At 44.3% G+C, this 25904-nt stretch overlaps 1 protein-coding gene across 5 annotated transcripts in view; it reads right to left on the bottom strand.

The window, feature by feature from the left end:
- Nucleotides 1–25904, bottom strand: part of SLC9A8 (solute carrier family 9 member A8) — a 78917-nt gene that overhangs the window by 36957 nt on the left and 16056 nt on the right. For 4 of the 5 annotated variants that reach the window (XR_004908461.2, XM_036064639.2, XM_036064638.2 and 1 more), the window contains 5 exons: nt 18459–18517; nt 13087–13170; nt 8230–8331; nt 7124–7158; nt 2226–2369 (listed from right to left, as the gene is read on the bottom strand). Coding sequence is in view for 4 of the 5 variants with exons in the window: in XM_036064639.2 (XP_035920532.1) it covers nt 2226–2369; nt 7124–7158; nt 8230–8331; nt 13087–13170; nt 18459–18517 (424 nt within the window). In the remaining variant the exon portion in view is untranslated. Of the gene's footprint in view, nt 1–2225; nt 2370–7123; nt 7159–8229; nt 8332–13086; nt 13171–18458; nt 18518–23823; nt 24019–25904 lie in introns of all 5 variants that reach the window. The other variant, XM_078057295.1, reaches the window with a different exon arrangement.

Raw genomic sequence — 25904 nt, 5'->3', positions numbered from 1 at the left:
CGGCCCTCGCCAGACGCTGCGGGTGGACAGCCAGTCTTTATCACGCCCCACCCCAGCCTGGAGACCAGCAGTGGTGGAGGTGGGGGCTGGACACCACATATGCATGCGGCCCACAGATCCAGTTTTGGGAACTGTCATCACAGGCGATCTTGGCCTTCAAAAGCACTTTTCCAGGAAGACACTTTGGCTGTTTACAGTGACTCCATCTTTTCTCATTTTCAAAAGAAAATAGCTCCTCATCTTTAACCTTCTTGTGGCAAAGAGTCCTAGAGAAGCTCGGAAAAGGTCCTACTTCTGACAGATTTTTAAAAACAAAATAAATTAGAGACAAAGCAGTTGAGTTGAGCTCCTAATGGATAAAAATAACTCATGATGTCACCACCAATTTGGACAAAATTCTTTATCACAAATGTTCGATACGTGCAGCCACCAGGACACGAGACAAAAGTCAAAACCCAAAAACAAAAAGGCTTTCAGGGTAGATCTTAAATAAGAAAAAATATTGCCATCAGATTTTTAAAAGGTCTTAAGCATGATGTATGATAATTGCCTAATAAAGCTATAGAACTTTTTGCCAAGAGAAACGTGAAAAAGCCAATAGTGAGGAACTTGCTAAATAGATCACAGTAAGCTCACAGAAAGGAATATTCTGTAACCAGTAAAATGAGGTTATGGAAGATTATTTTTCAACTCTGCTCAATGGAAGAGTTATAATACAGTATATGGGGTATAAGCCCAGCTAAATAAAACATATGTATACTTTCAAATTGTTAACTGTAATTATCTCTGGGTAGTAATAATGCATGTACTCTCTCTCTCTCTCTGTGTTTTCTAAATTTTATATGAAGATTATATGTATTACTTTTAGAATAACAAAAATATTTTAAAGTATTTTTGTTTTAAGGTCTGCTAATCTCCTCTTGCAATTAAGCAACATTTGGTAAAGTTCTCCCTGCAAAAGTAGGACAAAACTAGGACAAACACAGGAAATAGTAACTGGGGGACAGGCGTAGAAGAAGAAAGGAACTAACATTAACTAATGCCCGATGCTTCTCAGACAGTATCGTATTTATTCAATCCTCAAATCCAATCCTAGGCTGAGGCATTATCACCCTCACTTTACTGCTGAGAAACATGTGGCTCAGAGAGGTAAAGCAGCGAACGCAGGATCACACAGCTGTTAAGTGGCATCACTGGGACTTGAACCCAGGTCAGCCTGATTTCCAAAATCTGGGTTCCTTCCACTATAAAACATTGATTTACTCCAACATAAAGATTCTGAATGTAGTCTATAATAAAGCTTTTAAGAAAATGCCAACTACTACAGAGTGGCTGTGCTTAGCCAGGAATCCCCCAACAAAGGAAACAAGTTGGTATTCAGATAATGGAAAGTCTATTCTTTAGCAGAACACAGGCCGGCTCCTAAGCTCATTCTTGAAACACTGTCCAGAGCTCTTTCCTCCCACTGCTTTGACTGTCTGTGCCTTCTCTGGTTTTGCTAAAACTGTTTGGATCTCCTGCTAATAAGCACCACAAAAGACAGAGTTCAAGGAAACAGCCTGCATTAGATAGATGCATTTGAGATGATCTTAGATTCATTTCTTTTTCTCAAGGCTTCTTGACATTTTAGGATTCATCTATCATTTCTCAGATCCTATCAACAAGGGCAGTGATACCGATGAGCATTTCAAAGAGATTTACAGTGTCCAAAGCAGCTTTCACACAATATCATATCCAGCTGGGACCCGTTAGTATCGCCGGCTTATTCTACAGCTGTGGAAAGGAAGGTGCTGGGCAAGAGCCCCTCCATGGGAGAGCAGGGCCTCTGTCTAATGCTTTTGTCTGCATCGAAGCTGTCCACATACCCATCCCTCAACCAGCTGCTCCCTCCTCATTTGAGGAGCTAATGAAGAACCTCATGAATCAGAAGCTGAGAGGGTGGGGCCTGGGACTGCTCTGGTTAATAAGCATCCCCAGGGACATGGACAAGAAGCAGGACTTGAAACCACTGCTGAAAGGTAGGTCCTAAAGGGCGGGCTTGCCTCTGATCAGCCCAGGCCTTGACAGCATCGCTGGGGTGCGTCAGGGCTTGTCAGGACAGAAGACGGAGAAGCTCGTGACCCAGCCGCCCAGAGGACAAGCAGCTGTCCCTGCAGCCGCCCAGGAACATCTGTCCCTCTGATACCAGGACCTTTAAGTGCCAGCCTTGAAGAAAGGACACTCACTTGGTCAGGACAATGGAGACTGCGTCGTTGAGAATACTCTCTCCAAAAACCAGCATGTTGAGCACCGGGTCCACGTGAAGCGCGTTGAAAATAGCAATAGTGGCCACCGGGTCGACAGCAGAAATCAGGGAGCCAAACGCAAAGCTGTAAGGAAGAGAAAAGGAAGGGGTCACTCTGCGATGCTTATCGCTTGGCCCACACAGTACAACAGCAGAGCCAGAGACAGCCTGTGGTCTGACATGTTCGTACACGCTGGAACTGTGTGTACATACAGACAGGAGCCCGTGTCTTTGCTCCTGCTTACAGTACGTGCTGTGGACCCTGTGGTGAGGCAGGGCAAGGCCGCTCCACAGGCGGCTGTCGGGCATGGCCTGGTTTTCCACCGTGAGTCCCAACACTTTCTTTGACAATTGACGGAGGGGAGACTTTGCTTAAGATACATGAGACATGCCAGCCTTCTTTGTCAGAGCAGCTGGAACTGTGATGGCTCAGCGGGGAGCTTCTCCCCTTGCCACCAGAGGGCCACCTGCGACTGGCCGTGGCCTCCACTTAGATTTGTGACATCTCAGAAAGTGCCAACAGTCAGCAGCAACTCTGGTGTGCTTCCAGGGCGTGGGAGGTGTGGGTACTGGACACCCACACCAGCGCTGCCCGCCCCGGCCAGCAGCTTCCCCTAACAGTGCCCAGGAAGGCATCATTCCCTCCAAGAAAGAGGTATTAATTGCCCAAAATGTTTCAGGCACTGAGGCCAATAATGAGAGCCAACATTTATGTGGCACTTACCATGTCCCAGGCACGGTTCTGAGCACTTTACGTGTAGTAACTCATTACTCCACACAGCACCCACATGGGGTGCTACTGTTACCACCCCGATCACATTAAGAGAAAACTGAGGGACAGTGAGGTTAAGTAACTTGTTGAAGGTCAGACAGCTAAGAAGTGGCAGAACCAGGATCCAAACACAGGCCGCCTGGCTCAGAGTCAGTGCTCCTGCCCGGGTGGGGGTGGGCTCTGTCCACTGGACCATCCCCAGCACCCTGCACAATCATGTGAGTCCGGGCTCAGGGAGAGCAGAGCTAGTAGGAGGAGATGCCTGGCTGCCTTGCCCGCTACAGTTCGCCCTCTAAGTCAATAATCTGGCATTCTGGTCTCCAAGGCAGCTCCCTGTGTTTGATTAATGTGAACCCATGCAAGATAGCCTGCTCACCTCAAGGACAGCCTCTGGATCGCAAGCTGAGGAGCAGACCCCAAAAGACAGTCTCAGTTCAGAGCTCAGTTCCACACCCGCCCTGTCCTCACAGGTTGTCACAGGTCACCTGCCTCTCGCCCTCACTGTGAGTGCCCAGGGAGCGGGCACTACGTTTTAGTCATGCGTATATTCCCGGGATCCGTCCTGAGCTTGGCCCAGAGGCATTTGTGGAAGGCAGGCAGGAGGGTGGGAGGAGGAGGAAGGCGAGGGAGAGAAGGAACGGTAACACCACCAAGGGACTGCCAACCTGGGGGGCCCTGTTTTGCTGGCAGCGGGCCTCGAGGCCCTCCTGCTGCACCCTGGACACAGAGCTTGTCTTTTCTCCTTGTCTTTAATTCCCACTCTCCTCAGCCCGGGGCAAAACACCAGGGGCCTCCAGGAAAAACAATGTCTAAAAAGCATTTTCTGAATGTCCAAAAGAGAGAGGCGAGGGAGGAGGAACCGGGGAGCCCTTGGTGGCTCGTGTGGGGGGTGCTGACCTCGTGCGGCTCCATTCCCGAGGACAGGGCGGCAGAGCAGACAGCCACGGTTCTCTCTGCTCCGATCCCCACCCCTGGTTTTGGGAACAGCACCCCAGTTTTCCTTTGGGGAGCCACACCTCCCCTCCCCTCCCCCTACAGAGTTGCATGGGGCTCTAGGAGTGGGCAGGAGACCCAACTTTGGTGAAAGAGGGCCCTCACCAGGCATTTCGCCAGGTCCTCGGGAATTCGATTGGCCCTTCTGGCAGAGACAGCTAACGTGAGGGTGCCGTGAGCCCAGAGCCATCGGTGCTGCCAATGTGGGGCAAGCGTGCCCGAGGATGAAGCCAGTCGGGAAGGCTGCACGGAGATGCAACGAGAGGAGGGATTCTTGGGCAGCGTGGGCCCCGGGGGCTGTCATGCTGGGAGCCGTCATTCCGGAACGCTTCACTTCTGAGCCAACAACCTTTTTCCACCCCCCCGCAACCAAAACTACTTGTGTTGGGTTTCATTTGTGCCAGAATGGGCCTGACTGATGTTCTTTGTCACGGTCCCTGTAGCAACCTGAACTGAAACCAGAGCAGGAACTAGAAGACAGACTGATGAATGCACAGAGGGATGGATGAATGGAAAGATCTGGGTTAAAGCAAAAACTACAGGATAATGATGTACTATATGTTGGCTAATTGAATTTGAATTAAAAAAAAAAAGCCAATACAGTGAAACAGTAATCGTAGAACCCAGGTGGTGGTTATTTGGGTAGCCGCTGTATAAGCTTTGCCTTTTCTGTATGTTTGAAATTTTCATAATAAAATGTTGGGGGGAAATGATTTGCACAAACCATAGAACACATTTAGCTTGGGTTGGGGATCTCTATTGGGGCAGAGCCTTCCTGGCAGCGAGCATGAAAAGTCTGACGGATGAACGACCCGACTCATCGAGAGCTCGGAGTCTCAGGGGTCACGTCCTCGCGCTGTCAGTGCTCCCCTTCCCACTTGCGTGGCTGGGTCTTTAAAAGGCCAGAGGCTAGAAGTTCACCTTAAAAATGTGTTTTCCTGATTTATTCTATCATCTCAAAAGACAGAACATCAACAAGTGAAAAGGAAGCAGACCCGCATGGGGAAATAACTCAGGTGAATCTACCAGTGACATCTCTCTCCAACAGAACCATGGCTATGATAAAATCTTCTGTGCAACCAAGTTATTTTTATGTTTTCTATTGTGCAGCGGTCTGTGGGTCTTATGTTTGACCTACATGGCGAAAAACTGACTAACTTGTCAACATTTAAAAACTAGAAAATTCAAGGGCGCCTGGGTGGCTCAGTCGGTTAAGTGTCTGCCTTCAGGGTCCTGGGATCAAGCCCCACGTCGGGCTCCCTGCTCAGTGGGCAGTCTGCTTCTCCCTCTCCCTCTGCCCGCCACCCCCCCCCCCGCTCATGCTCTCTCTCTGTCATGCTCTCTCTCAAATAAATAAAATCTTAAAAAAAAACTAGAAAATTCACTATTAAAATCTAGAAACCTGGCCTCTTGCGGAAAAAAAAAGTTTTTTTAAGATTTTATTTATTCATTTGAGAGAGAGAGAGAGCACAGACGTGGGGAGAGGAGAGGGAGAGGGAGAAGCAGACTCCCTGCTGAGCAGGGAGCCTGATGCGGGGCTCAATCCCAGGACCTGGAGGATCCTGACTTGAGCCAAAAGCAGATGTTTAACCGACTGAGCCACCCAGGTGCCCCCCAATGTTCTTTTAATATTTAGTAATTCGGGGCCCATATTCCCCCATAGTGATTACTAGGTGGAGCTGAGAAGTCCCCTTCAGACAGGGTGCACTCTTCTGGTCACCACTGTGGTCACCCCGAGACGCAAAAGGCAGTGCCCTCTGGTAAGTGCTCGGCCAGGCTCTGTGGCTGTGTGTGTTTGCGACTGCTGGCTCATTTCCCCAGAGCACTCCCTCTGAGGGGGATGGTCCCTTTCTAATAGGAAAGGAAGTGTCTGCACACACAGAGAGAAACCCTCCTACCTGGCTCCTATCCTGCTTGTCTAAGGGACAATTCTTTTACTCCTCTCTCCCTGAACATCCCAATAAACACTGGTTCGATTCAATTCCACAAGAGTTTATCCAGCATTTTCTGTATCTCTAACCAGTTGCCCCAAAACAGGTTGAAGGACTGAATGCTGTGACATCTTCCTTTACATGACTGGGTATGGGACGTTTCTTTTCACTTGCAAAATACCTACAAAATGCAGGGCCTGGGTTCTGCTTTATTTCCAGCTCCTTATGGAACAGGAATGTGACTTTCGCTACTTGTTTATATATCAGGACTACCTTACAACAAAAACTCCAAAATTTATGTTCCTGGTGGAAAGATGGGATTGGACTGGCTGGTAGCAGAGGCACATTTCCCATGAAAAGGGCTTCAAGATTCTAGCCCCCAAGTTGCTGAAGGCTGAAAGCTCTGGCCGGCCTGACGGGAGAGACCCGGGGCCAAGAGCTCCCCTTGCTTTCTAGCCCCCAGCCAGGCCACAGAAGCAAGCGCCGATGGTGCAGAAACACGGACCAAGGCTGCACACGCTCTGGACTTCTCAGAGAGGGGCAACCAGGCTGCACTCTGCTTGTGCACTTGTTTAGCACTAGATCTGGTACTATCCAGGAGACTGCGGCCTGGGTTGCTGGCCTGGGCTCTGAGAGAGCAGCTCGGAGTGATCACTCGAGTAGCTTCAGACTGAGCAAGATATCCACAGTAGAGCCCTTGGCCCTGCTTGCTTCCCCCACCCTACCCCACACCTGACTTCAGGGGAAGCCCAGAGCAAAGATTCTGTACGCCTCACTTCCCACTCCATCCCTAATCTATCAAGAGGACAACTTTTCATTGTGGCCACTGAAAAGACTCAGAAATTAGCTGAAGATGATTCTGGATAATAAAAGATGCAGTGTGTGGTTAATGGACCAGAGTCATTCTCTCCAAAGCTTAAACTAAATCAGTTCTTTCAATCAGCAATGCTCTGACTAGAGATCGTCGAAATTCCACAATATAGTTTTGATTCATTTCAGAGCCACAGGTTAATTCAGCAGAAATCATCAGCAGAACAAAAAGAGAGACAGAATAGAGAAATACCACACCCAGGAATCAATGTGGAGAAAACTATCCCCAGTCTGAAAAGTAGTCACACGGGTGTGACAGTATTAAAGATTTACCTGTCTGTCATGTTGAGTTTAGAGATTACATCAGCCTGTAAAATAAAACACACAAACACACAGACACAAAAAAAACCCCTGGAGAACAGCCAAGAAGATTAAAATGTCCATTAGTGTTTTATTAGTAACTAATAAGGACATTAATCTTCAGTCCCCAAACCACTTGAAAAATAAAGAAAACTCCTAAGTTTTAGTTTAAGCATGCATTCAATCATTATACAACAAAAGTATGGAACAGAATGCTACATTTTTCAAGCCAAATTAGGTATGGTTTTCTTAAGTTCATTCCCATTTGATGCTAGAAGCTGTGCAATGAAGAAGGGTGCACGACAGACAGATTTATCCTGGTGCCACTGAGGTGGCAGTCCAAGTGACAATCAAATGCAGTGGGCTTTGGCCGACAGCTGCCCATAGAAGCAAACACGTCTGACACACACACGAGAAGCCTGCCAGTCACCCAGAGGCCTGAATCTCAAACTTAGTTTACAGAACCGGGACAAGTGCCCATAAAGGAAAAGAACTATGACATGCACAGACATGCAGAATGCAAAACTATAGATATTACCTTTCTGGGTAGATTTGGTTTAAATTAATTCAAATTAATTCGAACTCAAAGTACGGAACACTGGGAACTGGTTTAGCAATGGTGGAAAATCCAAAGTATATAAATCTATGGGTGGACAGCTTAGAATTGAGTGAACATATTCAGAATCAAGTTTGATTTTTACTAAGAAACAGTGGTTAATCCTGATTCAGTCTACTTGATAACACAACTGATACGGTTTTAATCTGAAGACCTTGGGGGTATATACCCTGCTTTATTTTTAGTATTCTGTCTTAAGAAATTATTGGTTTGCAAATAAGATCAAAAACTTTTGGGGATTATGGAGAAGATTCACTCAATTCCAGACACCAACGTTCTTCGAGGACACTTAGAAACAATTTCAGCATGCCTTTACGGTTCCTCGTAGGAGTTTGGATTTCCTTCCAGGACAGCATTTACCTTGAATGTGAAACCCAGGCCCACGAAGTGTCCCTACCCCACCTCCCTGCACTAGCTCTAAGAATGTAAGATTTTCAGAATTTTTCAAAGATGTTTTTCTTACCTGACCGAGAAAATAAATTCCTCCACCTACTACAAAAGCGGAAATTGCCGTACCGAAGACAGCAAACAGGGTGATGGAACCAATATTTTGAAAGAAGTTACCCTGTTGGAAAGAGCAGAAATAAGAGAACTGCTTAGGGAAGCTGGTCCAATCAGTGAAGGCATGCACCCCGCACCTGGCCCTCTGCACACACTTGATTCTCTGCAAAAGACCACCCACCTGGTTTGTGCTGTCTTCACCATGACCCCCCTACTTCCACTCGGAACGCAGATAAAACCCAACCAAAGACTGGACGGTTGGACCCCTGTGAAGGCCTCTAACCTCCCCTTTGTTCTCTGGGTTCTAGTCACACTGGTAGCTTTTGGTTCTTTGAACATTTCATGCTCCCTGGGCTTGGACCACTCTTTCTTCCTCCTTGCTTGGTGAACTTGAATCATCCTAAGATCTTAGGTGGTTTGGCTCTTCCTGAGGGAAGCCTGCTCTCATCCCTTAGCCAGGTCAGACCCTATTCTATGCTCTCAATGCACAATAACCCTCTCCTGGTAGCACATGACAGGGCCGAAATCTCACATTCATTTATATAACTATTTGATGTCTGTCTTTCCCACTAAGCTATATGCTCAATGGGGGGGGGGAACACAAGGACAGGGACACACACACACACACAATGACCTTGTCTGCTTTTATATAACACAGTTACTGGTGTAATGCCCATCAGATGGAAGATGCCCTATGAATAGGTACTGAAGGAATTAATCGTGTTTCATGTCTGATCAAAATCCAAAGCTTATACAATTGTAATTTTTTATTTAATTAAAAAAAGGTACATAATTTCTTTTAAAGACTTTATGCAATCTCTATACCCAACATGGGGCTCGAACTCACAACCCTGAGATCAAGAGTCACGTGCTGCACTGACTGAGCCAGCCGGGTGCCCCAGAAAAGGTGATTATAAAGAAGGTCAAGATAATAGGTTATATAATCAGAAAATCCTGTTTGCTGTGCAGGACTTTCAAATACTTTTATTTTACTCTAGGGGCGCCTGGGTGGTTCAGTCGGTTAAGCATCTGCTTTCGGCTCAGGTCATGATCTCAGGGTCCTGGGATTGAGTCCCATGTTGGGCTCCCTGCTCAGTGGGGAGCCTGCTTCTCCCCCTCCCCCTGTCCCTCTCCCTGCTCATTCTTTCTCTCTCTCAAACAAATAAGTAAAATCTTTAAAAAATAATTTTATTTTACTCTATTAGTATCTTCATCAAGTATGACAGATAAAATATATTTCCATCTATACTTCACAGCATTTAAGAGAAAATACTTGAGTCCTAGTCCTATGGTAATATCTTTCATATTTCCATAAAATTTTTAAAAAGCTATTTATTAGAATCCTGTGGGCTCCACTTAGGAACAATACCAAGGACCCTTGACACTTAATTGTGAGCATAGACAAGGAAATCCATCTTTTCGCTTAATTAACAAGATACAGACAACGGGAACTGCTCTTTTATGCTATATATATATTTTTTAAGTTTATTTATTTTTAGTAATCTCTAAACCCAACATGGGGCTCAAACTCACAAACCTGAGATCAAGAGTAGCATGCTCTATTGACTGAGCCAGCCAGATACCCCAGGAACTGATATTTTATTTTATTGAAGATTTATTTATTTGAGAGAGAGAGAGAGGGCGTGCACGCACAAACAGCGGGAGGGGCAGAGGGAGAGGGAGAGAGAATCTCAAGCAGACTCTGCACTGAGAGTGGAGCCAGACCCGGGGCTCGAACTCAAGACCCCAAGATCACGACCCAAGCCAAAACCAAGAGTCAGATGCTCTTTCCACTGAGCTGGCCAGGTGCCCCGGAAAGTGCTATTTTAAAGCTCACTTCAAAAGCCTGTCAGCTCAACACTGGCAGCCCCACCAAGCCCATCTCCTTCAGGGGGCTGCTTTGCTTCATTCATTGCAATCTGATTTGGCTGCCCATAATCTGACATTCAGTTACTTTGGTATATCAATCTTCCACACACAAAGAACTTTAAAAGAACTCAGGAGAAACATAATGATTTGGTTTTTTTCTAAACTAAAGGCTTTCATCTATGAGCTTTTCTTTGCAAGGAGTTGATTTATTTTGTTGTTAAAACAGATTAAATTAGGGGCGCCTGGGTGCCTCTGTCGTTAAGCATCTGCCTTCGCCTCAGGTCATGATCCCAGGGTGCTGGGATCGAGCCCCGCGTCGGGCTCCCTGTTCAGCGGGAAGCCTGCTTCTCCCTCTCCCACTCCCCCTGCTTGTGTTCCCTCTCTCGCTGTGTCTCTCTCTGTCAAATGAATAAATAAAATCTTAAAAAAAAAATTAAATTAAGTCTCGATCTGTTTATAGGAATCTAATGCTGATATAATTTATGGAGTTGGTTAATATTAATCTGGATGTTGGGCGCCTGGGTGGCTCAGTTGGTTAAGCGACTGCCTTCGGCTCAGGTCATGATCCTGGAGTCCCGGGATCAAGTCCCACATGGGGCTCCCTGCTCAGCAGGGAGTCTGCTTCTCCCTCTGACCCTCCTCCCTCTCGTGCTCTCTCTCATTCTCTCTCTCGCAAAAAAATAAATAAATAAATAAATAAAAAATGAATCTGGATGTTGAAAATTTACCCAAATTCAAGTTACCACATTCAAGAACTTCCCTTTGTTAAATGAAACAAATTTATCTGTTTCTCTTTGACATAACTAATGGCCTAGTCTTTATATTATATTAATAATTTTAAAGAACCAATAGTTGCCTATCTAATGCATATTAACGGATGGTAATCTTACTGAAATTTTTATTCCAAGTCCAAATTTACATCAACAAATATAGTAATATTAAAGACACCCAGAGTTGACTTCCTATCTTCTTTGGGGAGGGTAAGAAGTGGAGAGAAGTCTTTGCATTCACATTTCTAACTCACATTAGTCCCTTTCACGTAAACTGTCACGTTTTCTGCTGGAAAGCCATCTTCAAACATATGTGTTTCTAAGAAATTATTATTTTCCTCAAATTTTGGAACAAGTTTCTCTTTCCTCCCTCCAAAAAACTAGAAAATAAAAATTTTATATGCTCTAATACAATAATCAAAGTGTCATATTTTTAAATAAAAACCAAATCAATCTCAGCACTGTTTTGAAATATTTTCACAATCTACTTATAGTTTAATATCTGTTTATAAAATGAAAGAGTGAAAGACATTGACTTTTAATTCCTTCCTGCCTGTTTCTTTTTAAATTATCTGAGGTCAGTAATAATTTATAAGACTTGGTAATTTTTTTTTACATTAAACTTCCTTTTCACTTTTTCTTTGAATAGATGCACAATAAAATAACAGCTTAAACAAAATCTGGACTGAACATTTTAGAATATTTATGCTTTAGTACCCAGGTGGAAAATTAAAGATTTAATTAGTATGTTTTGACCAAAACTCTCATGACAAATTTAACTCTCAAGCTTAATAAGCTATTAAAAACAACACTAGTCATATTAATAATAGATAATAACAAGAAGGACCACCAATTATTTAGTGTGGTGGGTGATGCTTTGCAAACATTCTTTCATCTAGTGCAAACCTTCAAACAACCTGAGAGGTAGGATTTTCAGGGTCTTTTTTGTTTTGTTTTTAATTTTGACTTTACCCAAAAGACACCTGTAGGGGGCAGCGCATGATTAGACCTACATCTCTCTGAAAGTCCAGGCTCTTTCCTCTCTCTGAGCTAGGCCACACCTTCCAACCTTCACAATTTTTAATCACATTCACAAAATAACTGATGTATTACGAATATTTTAAATTGAATCACCTTTTTATTTTATTTTTTTAAAGATTTATTTATTTGAGAGAGAGAGACAGAGAGAGCACAAGACAGGGGGAGAGGCAGAGGGAGAAGGAGACTCCCAGCTGAGCAGGGAGCCCGAGGTGGGGCTTGATCCCAGGACCTGGAGATCATGACCCAAGCCGAAGGCAGACACTCAACCATCTGAGCCACCCAGGCGCCCCACCTTTTTATTTTAAAACTTAAATACACTTAAAGAAAACTCACAGACAAGAAAAAGACATCCCAAACCCTCCTCGCCCCAAAACACACACACATACATACAAACTGGCTTAAAAGTGAGAAGCTCCCGCCCAGGCAGGAAGGGTGTCACTGGAAGCTGGAGGAAAGAGACCAGAAATGCTGGGGCAGAGCAGGGAAGTGGGCAGGGGCCAGTGAGGCCACTCTCCAAGCTGAGGAGCCAGGAATAGGCAGAGTAACTGTGGGGCTAGGTGATGGGCCAGAAGGAGCTGGAGGACTGGGAACAAGGATGAGGCTCCAGTCTGGTAAGGAGAAGCTGGGCCAGGGAAAGGGCGGGAAGAAAGGGAGACTGGGGGTGAGGGGCTATCAGCTGGGAGCTGAGGCCCAGGGCAAAACACTGAGGGGGGACCCACTGAAGGAGGCAGAGGCCTAAGGAAGGAGAAAGGCCTGACATGGTGAGCTGAGAGAATCAAAAGGCCGGAGGCACATGTCCCTGCTGTCCCAGGACAGTCTGTGCTTCTACGTGTCAGTCTGTGTCCAACAAGAGGAATCAATGGATCGTCTGTACACCACTTAAAATCACTTTGGCCATCACTTCCTAGGCAAAGCAACCCTCTACGGAAAACACTAGTTAATAAGCCACACTGCCTGAAACCAGGTATGTCTGCTCCTCTCCCTAAGTCTGGCAGTGCAGTCCAGCTTCTACCATGCACCCCCGGGGTGTCGGCGCAGAGCCTCCACTGCTAGGTCAACACCCAAGTTTTTCGGGAGCCTGCCTTACTAACATGGGCAGCCACCTAGACCAAAAGCACCAATGCATGCCTGAGTCTTACCTTGTGTAATGAATATCCTGACTCAAATATAATAGGAGGAAGCAAGAGGAGGAAAAACATATTTGGACGAAACATTTCTTCTTCCTGTAAATATAAAATGGGTATTTTCAGAAGCATGGAAATTTGTGTAGTTAAGAAAGAAATCCATCAGTGAAGAGCCAAAGTAATTGTTCTCTTAGGCCCAGTGGAAACATGCAATGTTTAAAAGAGTACCTAATGATAAAACGAAGCAGCAGAAGAAACCAAAAAACATAATAAAACCTGCATTAAAAAATGTAGGACAAGTGATTTTAAAAGGTGACCAGCATAAGAAACGGGATGAACTGCTTCCAAACACACAGTATATGCTCTTCATTCTTTTTTTTTTTTTTAATTTTTATAGAAAGGGATGGGGGAGGGGTAGACAGACAGGGAGAAAGAGAATCTTAAGCAGGCTCCACACCCAGCACGGAGCCCGACGTAGGGCTTAATCTCACGACCTGAGCCGAAATCAAGAATTGGATGCTTAACCAATTGAGCCACCCAGTGCCCCTGCTTTTCATTCTTTACTAAGGAAAGAAAGTTAATTTTAATACAGAAAACATTTCAATTAAAATAGAACACTTTCAAAAATAAGTCCACAAATTGAAATTCTCTGGGAAAAAGTAACAGTAAGCCCTAAAACAATCCACTTGGAGGAAGAGTAAACCCTATACATGTTTAAAATACCCCTGCCTTTTCTCTGCCTGTCACAGACAACTGTGCCATTTTCCTAAATCTGGGACTATGATGGAATAGTCTCCATCCGACGCCCTTCTGACTTGGGACATGGCTATTAAGCAAGCCCCTTGCCATGCCAGAACATGGCCATCTTTAGAGGGATGACATAATAATTTCATTTTCTATATTAATACCTCTAATTGTTGAGGTACAGGGGGGAAAATTCATATTGGCCCTCAAATCCAAAATGACTGCGTGTAATACAAAGCCTACTTAATAACTGCAGTACTAATTAGGCCCTTTTTCATATGAAAGTTTTCATGCCACAGTCTTGACAGTCAGATTTCTTGTCAAAAGCCCTATTCAAAAGAATGGCTAAGTGTATTCTTACATATGTACAGCTGTTACCATAAAGACTAAAATAACATTCAAAGGCTCAAAATAGAAAGCAAATGATGACTTCTGAAAATGCCTTATTAAATCTTAAAATAACTGCCCATGCAACAAGCTCATGACTCAGACTGGGACCATGTGAAAAGAAATGGGCTGATCTCTGTTTTGTGGGGCAACCTATTCTCAGGATCGGTGCAGTGGGACCGCTATATAGATTCTTTTGGAGTTTCAGAAACTAACCCCCGACCCCACCTTGAGAAAAAAAGAGAACCCACCTGTAGTGGGTTGCATGGTGTCCTCCAGGCTTAATTCATGTCCACTTGGAACCCCAGATGTGACCTACTTTGAAAATAGGGTCTTCGCAGATGTAATTAAGGTATAATGTAAGAATCCAGGTGAGATCATACTAGAATAGGGTGGGCCCTAAACCCAACGACAGTGTCCTTATGAGACAGGAAAGGACACACAGAGAGAAGGAGGACATGTGAAGACAGAGATGAGAAATGGGTTACACTGCCATCACCAACCAACACTTGGGACCATCAAAAGCAGCAAAAGCCAATGATGGATTCTCCCCTAGAGCCTGGATTTGCTCCCCAGAGGGAACATGGCCCTGCCAACACCTTCATTTCAGATTTCTGGCCTCTAGAACTATGGAAGAATAATCTCTGTGGTCTTAAGCTCCCCAGTTTTGGTAATTTGCTGCAGCAGCCACAGGAAATGAATGTCCCACCTTACAGTGAGCGAACAGTGTTACAGAAAGATCCTAGGTTCCTTTTGGCAACATCATCCCCAAAATGGTATGAGGTGATTTTAGATGGTACATGAGCAGTATGCCATATACCACTGATGCCCCAGATTGAGGAAGTCAGCCCCCTTTGATTCTTTTCCAGTCCCAATTAAGTCAAAGACACTGCAGGCTCGTGTGAGGGCACATAAAGCCTCTCTCCAATGTGCTGATCTCCCTTTTCAACAGAACAAGCTTGACCTCAGAGGCTTCAGGAGGCCTCTGCACTACTTTGTTTTTATCATATCTATTTATAAAAACAGTATTGGTTTCCCGCAGTATTATAACCTGGTATTATAATGTCTCCTTTAAAATAAACATCTATAGTATATATACCAGTGTTCACAGCAGCATTATCCACAATAGCCAAAAGGTAGAAACAGCCCAACGGTCCATCAACAGATGAATGGATAAACAAAGTGTGGTATATACCTACAAAAGAGTATTATTCAGCCACAAAAGGAAGGAAATTCTAACACATGCTACAGTATGAATGAACCTTAAAAACATCACGCTGAGTAAAATAAATCAGACACAAAAGGACAAATGTTGTATGATTCCACTTACATAAGGTACCTAAAATAGGTAAATTCATAAAGATACAAAGTAGAATAGGGGGCTACTAAAAAACAGACAATACTAAAAAAAAAAAAAGCAGAATAGACTGTGGGGAGTGGGGACTGGGGAGTAGTTTACTAGGTAGAGTTTCTGTCTGGGATGATAAAACAGTTCTGGAAATAAATAATGTGATGATTATACAACATTGTGAATGTAGCTAGCCACTGAAATATATACCTAAAAATAGCTAAAATGATACATTTTATGTTATATATATATTTTACCACAACCAAAGCCTTTAAAAAAAAAAAAAACTGCTACAGGGCGCCTGGGTGGCTCAGTTGGTTAAGCGACTGCCTTCGGCTCAGGTCATGATCCTGGAGTCCCTGGATCGAGTCCCGCATCGGGCTCCCTGCTCGGCAGGGAGTCTGCTTCTCCCTCTGACCCTCCCCCCTCTCATGTGCTTGCTCTCTCTCATTCTCTCTCTCTCAAATAAATAAATAAATAAATCTTTAAAAAAAAAAAAACTGCTACAAAAAATATATTTACAGGGGTGTTTGGGTGGCTCAGTCGTTAAGCGTCTGCCCTCGGCTCAGGTCATGAGCCCAGGGTCCTGGGATCGAGCCCCGCATCGGGCTCTCTGCTCCGCGGGGAGCCTGCTTCTCCCTTTCCCACTGCCCCCGCTTGTGTTCCAGCTCTCGCTGTGTCTCTCTCTCTCTGTCAAAATAAATAAATAAAATCTTAAAAAAAATATATATATATATTTACATAAAAAAGCAAGTTGCTTCAAGAAATAAATACATAAGTATATGAAAATACAGGTGGAAGGCAGGCCCAGTGGGACAGTCTGGCAGCAGAACTGCACGGAAAGAACACCAGGCTCCTTGTTTTTTCTGATCTCCCCTTGCTTCCTGCAGCACCCGGTTTCCAAACAGGTGTCTTGCTTCCTGCTTCGGCTTTCCACAAACACCTGTTCCTCCGGGAAGCCTGGCCCAACTATCCCGGCCTTGAAACCTCCCCCTTTTCTGAGGTCAAGCCCAGATCGCCTGGACGGCTTTTTGGGCACTTAATTACATTCACCACCCAACTCTGCTTCACTTGCCTGTACCATTAAATATACTACTATTATTTAACTTGGAAAGTAACATCCACTGAAAAATAAATTCAACAAAATTGAAGCATACAAAACTTGGAGGACAACGTCCCCTCCCCCACCCCCTGGCTCCTACTGCTCAGAACAAGGGTCACCAACTCACAGGCTCCCCAGGCCACACAGCATTCCCCGAAGGAGCAGCTGCTGAATTTCTGTGGGGTGGCACGTGGGCCTGACGTTAACAGAGTTTCTGTTTCTTCAAGGGAAGCTAGAGGTTCAGGTTTTTATGTGAAATTTCCAGCATTTTATATAGATTTACAATATTTTAAAATAAAACAATTTTTAATTATTTAAAATCAGGTCCAATTTTGAGTGACTGATTTTAAATTAGATCAGTTAAATTCTGATTTAAATCAAAATGTGTTAGCAGGCTGATATCTACATATCAGGCTGTATGCAGGAATAGAGGAAGGGTTACAGTCTGTGTCCCCTGCCCTGCAACTAGCCACTGTGAGGGTGATGAAATTGAACCAGTTGTAGTAGGCCAGAGAGATCATTCACAATGTGCTCCAGTAGGGCCTGCCCCGTCCCTTCCCCAGCTGAGGGGAGGTCTATGGTAGAAGGAGCTCAACATGTATTTTGAGAATCCATTTAATACATACAATATTTCCTGAATATTAATTATAACAGTTCAATTTGTGTTTTGGGTCAGACCACGTGGCTTGTTTTGCTACACTCTATAGTTTCCTAGGTAAATTAATCCTAGCACCTAGGAGCTAAATCAAAACAAGAGGGGTTTGAATGTGTTAAATTATAGCTACAAAATATTCTTTAATATTTTGAAATGAACCTTACTGCCCTCTACACAATCGATTTTGTTACACACTTTTTAAATCTCTGTACTCAATATGGATGCAGAAGTTTTTTTGTTTTTTGTTTTTAATTTACTTGTTTGACAGAGAGAGACACAGTGAGAGAGGGAACACAAGCAGGGGAGTGGGAGAGGGAGAAGCAGGCTTCCCGCAGAGCAGGGAGCCCAATGCGGGGCTCGATCCCAGGACCCTGGGATCATTCCCTGAGCTGAAGGCAGACGCTCAACGACTGAGCCACCCAGGCGCCCCAAGGATGCACAAGTTTAAGCTGAAATTCGAGTTTCAGTTAGTCCTTGTACCACAAGATGATGCCCACATGCGGACTACTATATGAACACGAGCGTATGAACACCCACACACTGAGGACAGCATGGTACGGTAGAGAGAATACAGAATACACAGGGCCAGCGCATCTGGCCCTAAGGCTCAACTCAGCCACTTCCTAGCTCTGTGATGTTGGACATGTCTCAACCTCTCTGTGGTCACTTTCTTCATCTGTAAAAACACAGTGATGATAATATGTGGTCAATCTACCTCATGTGGTTTTCATGAGGACAACATGAGCTACAGTGTAGAAAGCATTCTGTAAGCTCTATGGTGCTGGACAAATCCGTTTTATCTTCAGCTGTCAGCAATAACCACTGATTGACGTTTAATGCTAATTAGAGACATCCCCCAGACAGCAGCAGGTTATTCTAAGATTATACAAATTCAAATAAATAACAAAACATGACACTGAGTGCTCCCATGTTAACTTGAAGCAGTGTGAGACTTACGTTTTTTCAAAAAGTCAGATGTAAAGATATCAACCCTAATCCAGTAGAATGTTAAAAAATTAATGGGACAATATAAACTTCACTGATAGTCAAGTAATGATAAGCCACCATAACTAACCATCAGTGTTATAAAATTAAGGACAATCAATAAAAATTTTAAGTATGTTCAAAAATCAACAGGTGGGCAAACCTACCTTCCAATTTGCCAATTTTTTGAACTCTATAATTTTTATAACTGCTCCCATGAGAATACCTAGAAGAGAAAATATAAAATTGAACATAATTTAAGATATGAGAAAGATTACTCAGGTTTATTATTCCAGAGAAACTATTATGTCTTTAAATGGCTTTTATGGATTTCTGCAAGTTTTATGTCTGAAAACCTAATAATGGAAACCAACGTGAAGTTCTGAGTCGCATCTTCAGGCAAGCATACGATAATAAAGTCAACAACAATGGGGCGGGGTGCATCTAGGAAACAAAAAGCTTGACAAAACAAGACCCAAGGATAGTCTGCTGGGCACAGAAGATTTAACACCTGTCAGTTTTGCTACATCTGCCCATCTTCAATGTGAAATGACAGAAAGCCCACGTGCTAAGTTTGCCCTATACTGCATAATCTTACCATTTTCAAAAAAGAATCCAAGATCGCTTTCTTAGATTCAGATGGCAGCTCTATGCAGTCTTCAGTTAGAGATAAAACCTCAATGCTAAAAATAACCTAAAGTAAAAATTCTGTGAAATTCCTGGAACAAAACAGACCATCTGAGTTCAGGCATGTTTCCTTAAGGCTGACAGGCTCATTACTCTCTCATAAAGAACCTACCAAAAATAATTCTCAAAGAAGCATCACGAGGACAGTTTATGATGGCTCTGTTACTCACTAGATAAATGATTTTTAACCCTGTTGACTTATCAGAATCACCATGGGAGCTCTTCATAAAAATAAAGACACCCGAGCAGCACTCCAGACCTACTAAATCACAATCTCTGGTAGGGGGTAATACAAAGCAAGCCTGAAGACCACAGTCATAGACTCTTAAAGACAAAGCCTTCCCTCCCCACTACAGAGGAAGGAGCTTCTCCCCATCAACAACAGAAAGCCAGAAAGGCAGAAAGCCGAAGAAACACTTTGTTGGGTGGGGCGAGGAGATGATACTAGAAGAGAGAAGTTTATCAGGAAAATGAAGTGCACGGAACACACTTCTGTGGGGAAGGGCGTTTCAGGTGAGAAGAGGAGATAAGTTTAACTTTATAAACCTCTGTACTATTTGAACTGTTACATATTATTAAAACAATAATAAAATTACTTTGAAAAAGAGACCAAGACAAAATAGATTTGGGCTGTAAAGAGTCAATGAACCTATTTTCGGAAAAGAAGTTGTCCATTCACTTGCCAGGTGGCATGAAAGCACTGATTCTAACCTCTCCAGATAGGGTTCCCCAGTTGCTTCTTTCTTCTTATCTTTTCAAATGGTGTATACATTGTAAGGACTTTTTAATACAATTTCTTATTAATCAAATAGCTCATGAATACTTTGTAAAATGTTATAAATAAGACAAAAGTCCCTTTTGATGAGATCCCACCCCCCACTCCCACCTTAGTTCTTTCTCTTCCTGCCCCCGGGTTACCAACCATCTTGGTAAGTTTGGGAAATATTCTACCAGATCATTCTCTATCCTCTTACATGTTTATATTTAACCACACCGTCCTGAGTGTGTGTTTATATAAAATTTACAGTACTGTAATGCATCATTCTACTACTTGCTATTTTGCTCAGTGTTAAATCTTGGGAGATGCACTCAGGGATTATTACATATAGATCTGCCTCATTCCTTTGAACAGCTCTGCAGCATAGCATAAAAATGCCACACATTGAATAGATATTTCCCCAAAGAAGATATACAAATGGCCAACAAGCACATGAAAAGATGCTTAACATCATTAGGGGAATGCAAATCAAAACCACAATGAGATAGCTCTTCACACTCCCTAGGATGGCTAGCATACGAAGACAGGAAAGCAAGCGGGGCAAGGGTATGGAGAAACAGGAGCCCTCATTCATACATTGCTGGTGGGAATGCACAATGGTGCGGTCACTGTGAGAAAACTGTTCAGCAGTTCCTGAGAAAGTAAAACAGAGTTACCATATGACCCAGCACAGAAAACAAATGCTCGTAACAGAAATTTGTACACGGGTGTTCATTAGCAGCATTATTCACAGTAGTCCAAAGGTGGGAGCAACGCATATGTTCATCAACTGATGAATGGAGAAACAAAGTGTATATTCACACAATGGAATAATATCTGGCAATTAAAAAAAACGGGGCACTGATCTATGCCACAACATGGATGAATCTTGAAAACGTGTTAAGTGAAAGGAGCCAGGCACAAAAGACACATATTTTGTGACCCATTTGTACAAAACATGCAGGAGGGGCAAATCTATAGAGACAGAAATGGTTGCCTTGGACTGGGGAGGAGGGGTTTGGGGGTGATAGCTAAAGGGAATGTGGTTCCTTTTTGGGGTGATGAAAATTTTCTAAAATCGACTGTTGTGATAGTTGTACAACTCTGTGAATATACTAAAACCCACTGAATAGTACATTTAAAATGGGTAACTTGTATCATATATGAATTATATCTCAATAAATCTGTTATAAAAAAAGGCCGCAGATTGTACAATTCCATTTATACAAAATGTATGGAATAGGCAAGTCTACGGAGACAGGAAGTAGGTTGGTGGTTGCCAAGGGAGGGGGGAAGGAGGGAATGGGGAGTGACTGCTAATAGGTAGAGGTTTCAAAAAAAAAAAAAATAGGTAGAGGTTTCTTTTTGTAGTGATGAAAATGTTCTGTAATTAGATAGTGGTGATGGTTGCACAGTCCTGTGAATATACTGAAAAGCACTGAATTGTACACCTTAAAACTGTGAAGTTTATGGTATGTGAATTATACTTTAATTTTTTTTTTAAAGTCACAATTTTTTTAACCATTCCGCAAATGATAGCTGTCTCCAACCGTTTGCTGTTAACAGCGGTCCTGCAATGAACATGCTGGTTCTCACCTTTTTGTGTAAGAGTGTTCCCTGACGGCAGATCGAGAGACAGTGAACAGCATGAACATTTTTATCTCTTGAGAATGCTGCCAAACTGTCCTCCAAAGTGGTTGCACCGAGTCATACTGCTGCCCCAGAGTACTCCCACATCCTCACCAACCCTGGATAATCATCAGACTAACATTTCTGCCCCATATGATGGGCAAGAAGTTGTACTTTGCATTTGCAGCTAATCTGCATTCAGTAATCATTCCTGATTACTAGGGAAGTTGAACTTCTCATGGTTTCAGATTTCATTTTTAAAGCTAGTGTTTTCCTGCTCTACTAAAACCTCAACTTTCTCTTTCCCTTGTAAATGTATAATACCATGGTTAATGCTTTTGTGATTACATGTGAAGCAGCTGCATCTGAAAATCATTATTCGTAATTATCTATTATTATATCTATTGATTATAATCATAATTATTCTATTGCCTAAACTTGTTTCTAAATTATTATTTATGAGGCACTAGAAAGCTTTGTAGAATATGATGTGATGTTATTATTCCTACTGTTACTATTATTATTTGAGCAAGCCTTTCTAGATATCCTAAGACTAAACTATCATGCAGTGTGAGATTGGCAAGCTACTGCTTTTCCTTTTGAGACTAAGGTTCCAAGTCAGGTCAAATCTATCTACTCTACAGGAGGAATTCATACCACACAACTAACCACCAGATGGAAATAAAGCCCTATTAGATACAATTTTGTACATTCTTACCAGTAAAAAGAATATAAGCATGTACTTTGGAGTTACAAATTTTTATCTTATTAAAAAAGCGCTACTGTATTAATATATTTGAAAATATACACACAAAACAGAGACTGTAAAAGAGTGAGATTAAAAACAAATAGAAACTCAAGTTCTGACATTTTCTTCTGCCCCCAATGGATCTTGGTGCACACACCTCATCATGGACACCACTGGATTAATTCAAAACATTGGGAACAATTAATATTTGTTGAGCCCCTTCTCCCAGGATTTGTCACTTTAAATTATTTCTAATCCTCAGGAGAATACTTCAGGTAGGAAGGCTCAGAGTTGAAGTGGCCTGTCTGATGGCTCAGGGCCACCAAGTGACACTGGACATCCCACCACTTCGTGATGCTAAGACAGGCAGACGGCACTGCCCCAGCCCGTCTGCACCGCTGTTACAGACCCTCATCTGTCCCAGGGGGCCTTGCTGCTCTACCACCATCACTGTGCAGTGTTCCTGATAATTAATGTTACAGGAAAAATGCTTAAGATGTCTTAAGGATGATAATCAGGTTGCCAAACAGTATGTAGAACATGATCTTAACTCCCTTAAAAAACAGATACATACGTACATATATATATTTATTTGCCCCGTGTTAAAAATAAACACACACACCCCTTATGTCCAGGCACTGTGCTGATGTATAAAATACACGCATTATTTTAGTTCATTCTCACAACTACCCTGCGAGGCAATAAACCATAATAATATAGATGATAATATTAATAGCCCCAGCTAACAGTTAATGATTACTTAGCAGGTAGACATTATACTAAATGAATTCTATGTATTACCCTGCTCAATATCTGCAATTCTAGGAAGTGAAGGCCCTGTCGTCTACACTTTACAGATAAGGAAACCGAGGCTAAGGCCCAGCATCACTTACCTAGTGAGTAACAGCAGATCCAGAATTGTTTAAGAATGAATTATTTTATCTTTATTTGATTATATAACAGATGCACATGGTTCAAAACTTAAAAGGTAGAAGAATACTCTGTGAAAATTTGAGTCTCTGGGCTTTTTTCTAGGCTTTTGCCATCACTGCCATTCCCATCTAAATAAATACGATTCCCCATGGGTGGGGGCATCCAGAGCATCCCCTGAAAGAGGGATTGTTGGGTCAAGGGTACAGGCATTTTTCATTCTCACACCGTGACGCTTGCCCAGCTCCCTTCACTGGGTCCATCTGCGTGAGCTGCCGAGAACGCTGGCTGCTAAGTGCTCACAGCTGTCCCCTACTCCAGAGAAGTGCCCTCAGCTGCCCAAAGGCACCTTATCAGGAAGTCGTGCCCGCTCTGCACCGGTTCACAGCCAATGACTCACTGAGCCGGCAGTAGGAGTACAACCCCCTGGCTTTAGAGAGGGACAACCACAGCGTGGGTTCTTGCTCCAGAGTCTTCCTAGTGAGGCTCTGGCTGGGCTGAAACTGAGATTCAGCCCGGCGTTTGGCTCTTTCTCCTCCCCTAGTCTGGGTTCCTCCCTTCCTCACAGATTTATTCATAAAGAGCACCCCTCCGTAAATTACCTGTCCCCAACTGTCTCAGACTCTGCTTTTAGGCAGCCAACTTAAGACCACTGGTTCCAGGAGTGGAGTGGTTCCAGGAAGCAAATTCGAAAAGTGCTGTGCTTCTGGGGTTGGATTATGCAGCAGCCAGTGGGCAATGAGGACCCCAGCGCGGTGGTAAAGTCCTGGCGGTCACTCACCTGGGACTGCCCTGGACTGCTAGGACTCCCTTGTGGCGGGCCAGGTGGGCACACTGGGTGGGAGGCAGTGGCTCAGGCAGTATCTGCAGGGTTGGAGAGGGGTGGGGGAAACAAGAACAGTGGAATTGTGTGGTGCTTGCCGGGGGCCACTGATGTTTGGAAAGAGAAAATGACCAGGCTCAGGCAATCACCAACCTAAAAGCAAAGGGTGAGAGTCAGAGGGCTTCCTTGGCAACATGTAAGTAGACCCTCATCACCTGCAGCTGGAGGGCTTCTAGAGCTGAAGATCAGGCACGGGACTTAACTGCCAGAGGGGCAGATCTTCCAAGAAAGTTGAACTCAAGAAGGTCCATCTATACCTTCTCCTGCCAGGCCTGCTAAGGAAGAAGTGGGACTCTGAGACGTGGGGGAGTTATCTTGGGGAGATGCACACGAGCACCTTGAACCTCCAGATTCCTGTGGACCCTCTGGGCTGGGAGAAGTGCCCCCACCTCCCTGCTGGAATACAGAGCTCCCCAGGCTATTTAGAGATTACAAAGAAGCCCCAAATAAGTCAAACGCCTTCTGTTAATTCCTGCTTTCTGTCATAACCTAGTCCCAAAGGACCCAGACCATATGGACATTCCCCGGGACAAGACAATGGTCCACTAGACTGTGGATACCATGTTAATCTGATATGACAAGAAGTGGCGAGTCAATGTCTTGGTGAGAAAGAGAGGCTTCAGAGGATAGAAAGTTTCAGGGGCCTGCCCACCGGGGAAGCTGTTAGGGGTCAAGTGGTCTGGAGTATGACAGCACGTGCCTCCAAGTAAAGCACGTTCCGCCTCCCACCAATGAGAAAGAAGCGCAAGGCCTGGTAGGCCTCCTCCAGGTTTGGAGAAAACTACTTCAACCCATTTGCTGGTTTAGGAGGCTGAAAGTTTTGAGCGGGGCCCAGAAGAAAGGGTCCTGCAGCAGGTCGGGCTGCAGTTCAAGCAGCTCTGCTGCTTCTGCCATACCAACTGGAAGACCCCACATACTAGAAGTATCTATGGTAGAAAGGGATGGTGTGTGATGCCTCAGGCAAGCTGCAATAGGAGGGCTGCTCAGCATAGATCCCTAGGGTTCTGGAGCAAGGTCTTGCCATTTGCAGCAGAGAAACTATACACCATTTGAAAAACACCTGAGGATAAAAACGCAAAGAGCTCCTGGCATGCTCTGGGGCCCTGGTAGAGACAGAGTATCTGAGCATAGGACATCGAGTGCTCATGTGCTCAGAACTGTCCTTTCTAAGAGGGGTTGCCATAACTACCCAGCTCTAGGGCCAGGTGGGCCCAGCAGCAACGCATTGTAAGATGAAAGTGTTACATTGCAGATCAGGCTCGTGCAGGCCTAGAGGGCACAGGCGTGAACAGGCGCCCCAGGCCTCTGTGTCCGCTACAGCTGTTCTGTCAACACCTCTCTCGGTTCCTACATACGGCCTCGTTGGGAGTTCTTCATGACCAGCTGACAGGAGGAAAAACCCAAGCTTGGTTCACGGAGGATTCAGCCCGCCTCTCAGCTCGGCCACGTCAGTGTTTGTGCAATGGGCTCATGAACACAGAAGCTATGGTGCCAGAGACGGGAGCTGGGCAGGGGCTCGACAGCATGAAGCCCTCACACCATGGCTGTGCGAGCTACTGCCACTGCCGAGTGGAGGCCTGGACAGCCACAGAGACCAACACCTATCACCTGATGTGGTCCCATCCCTTGTGAAGACCAGCTAGCTACAGGACGGCAGCTCCATGACGTCAATGGAAAGGGTGGTAGTTCATCCTGACTGAGACTGACGCATGTGCCAGCTCTATGTCTTTTGGCTAGCGCCACTGTCCGGGGCCCACAAGTGTCGGATCCACCAAAGTGGGGTACTGCGTAACAAGGCATCAAACTAAGAGACTCCCTTTATGGCAAAGAAGGGGCAGCAGTGGGCATGTGACCACGGACTCCACATGGTCCTATACCACATACCACCCCATGCAGAAGCTGCCGGCCAGCCAGAGTGGTAAGAGGGTCTCTCATAGAAGCTGAGGCACCAGCTTGGAGAGGACATCCTGTGAAGGATG

Source organism: Halichoerus grypus, chromosome 10, assembly GCF_964656455.1.
Source record: "Halichoerus grypus chromosome 10, mHalGry1.hap1.1, whole genome shotgun sequence".
NCBI lineage: Eukaryota > Metazoa > Chordata > Mammalia > Carnivora > Phocidae > Halichoerus > Halichoerus grypus.
Note: the sequence above shows the minus strand (reverse complement) of the source record. Positions and strands in the feature narration are given on the sequence as shown.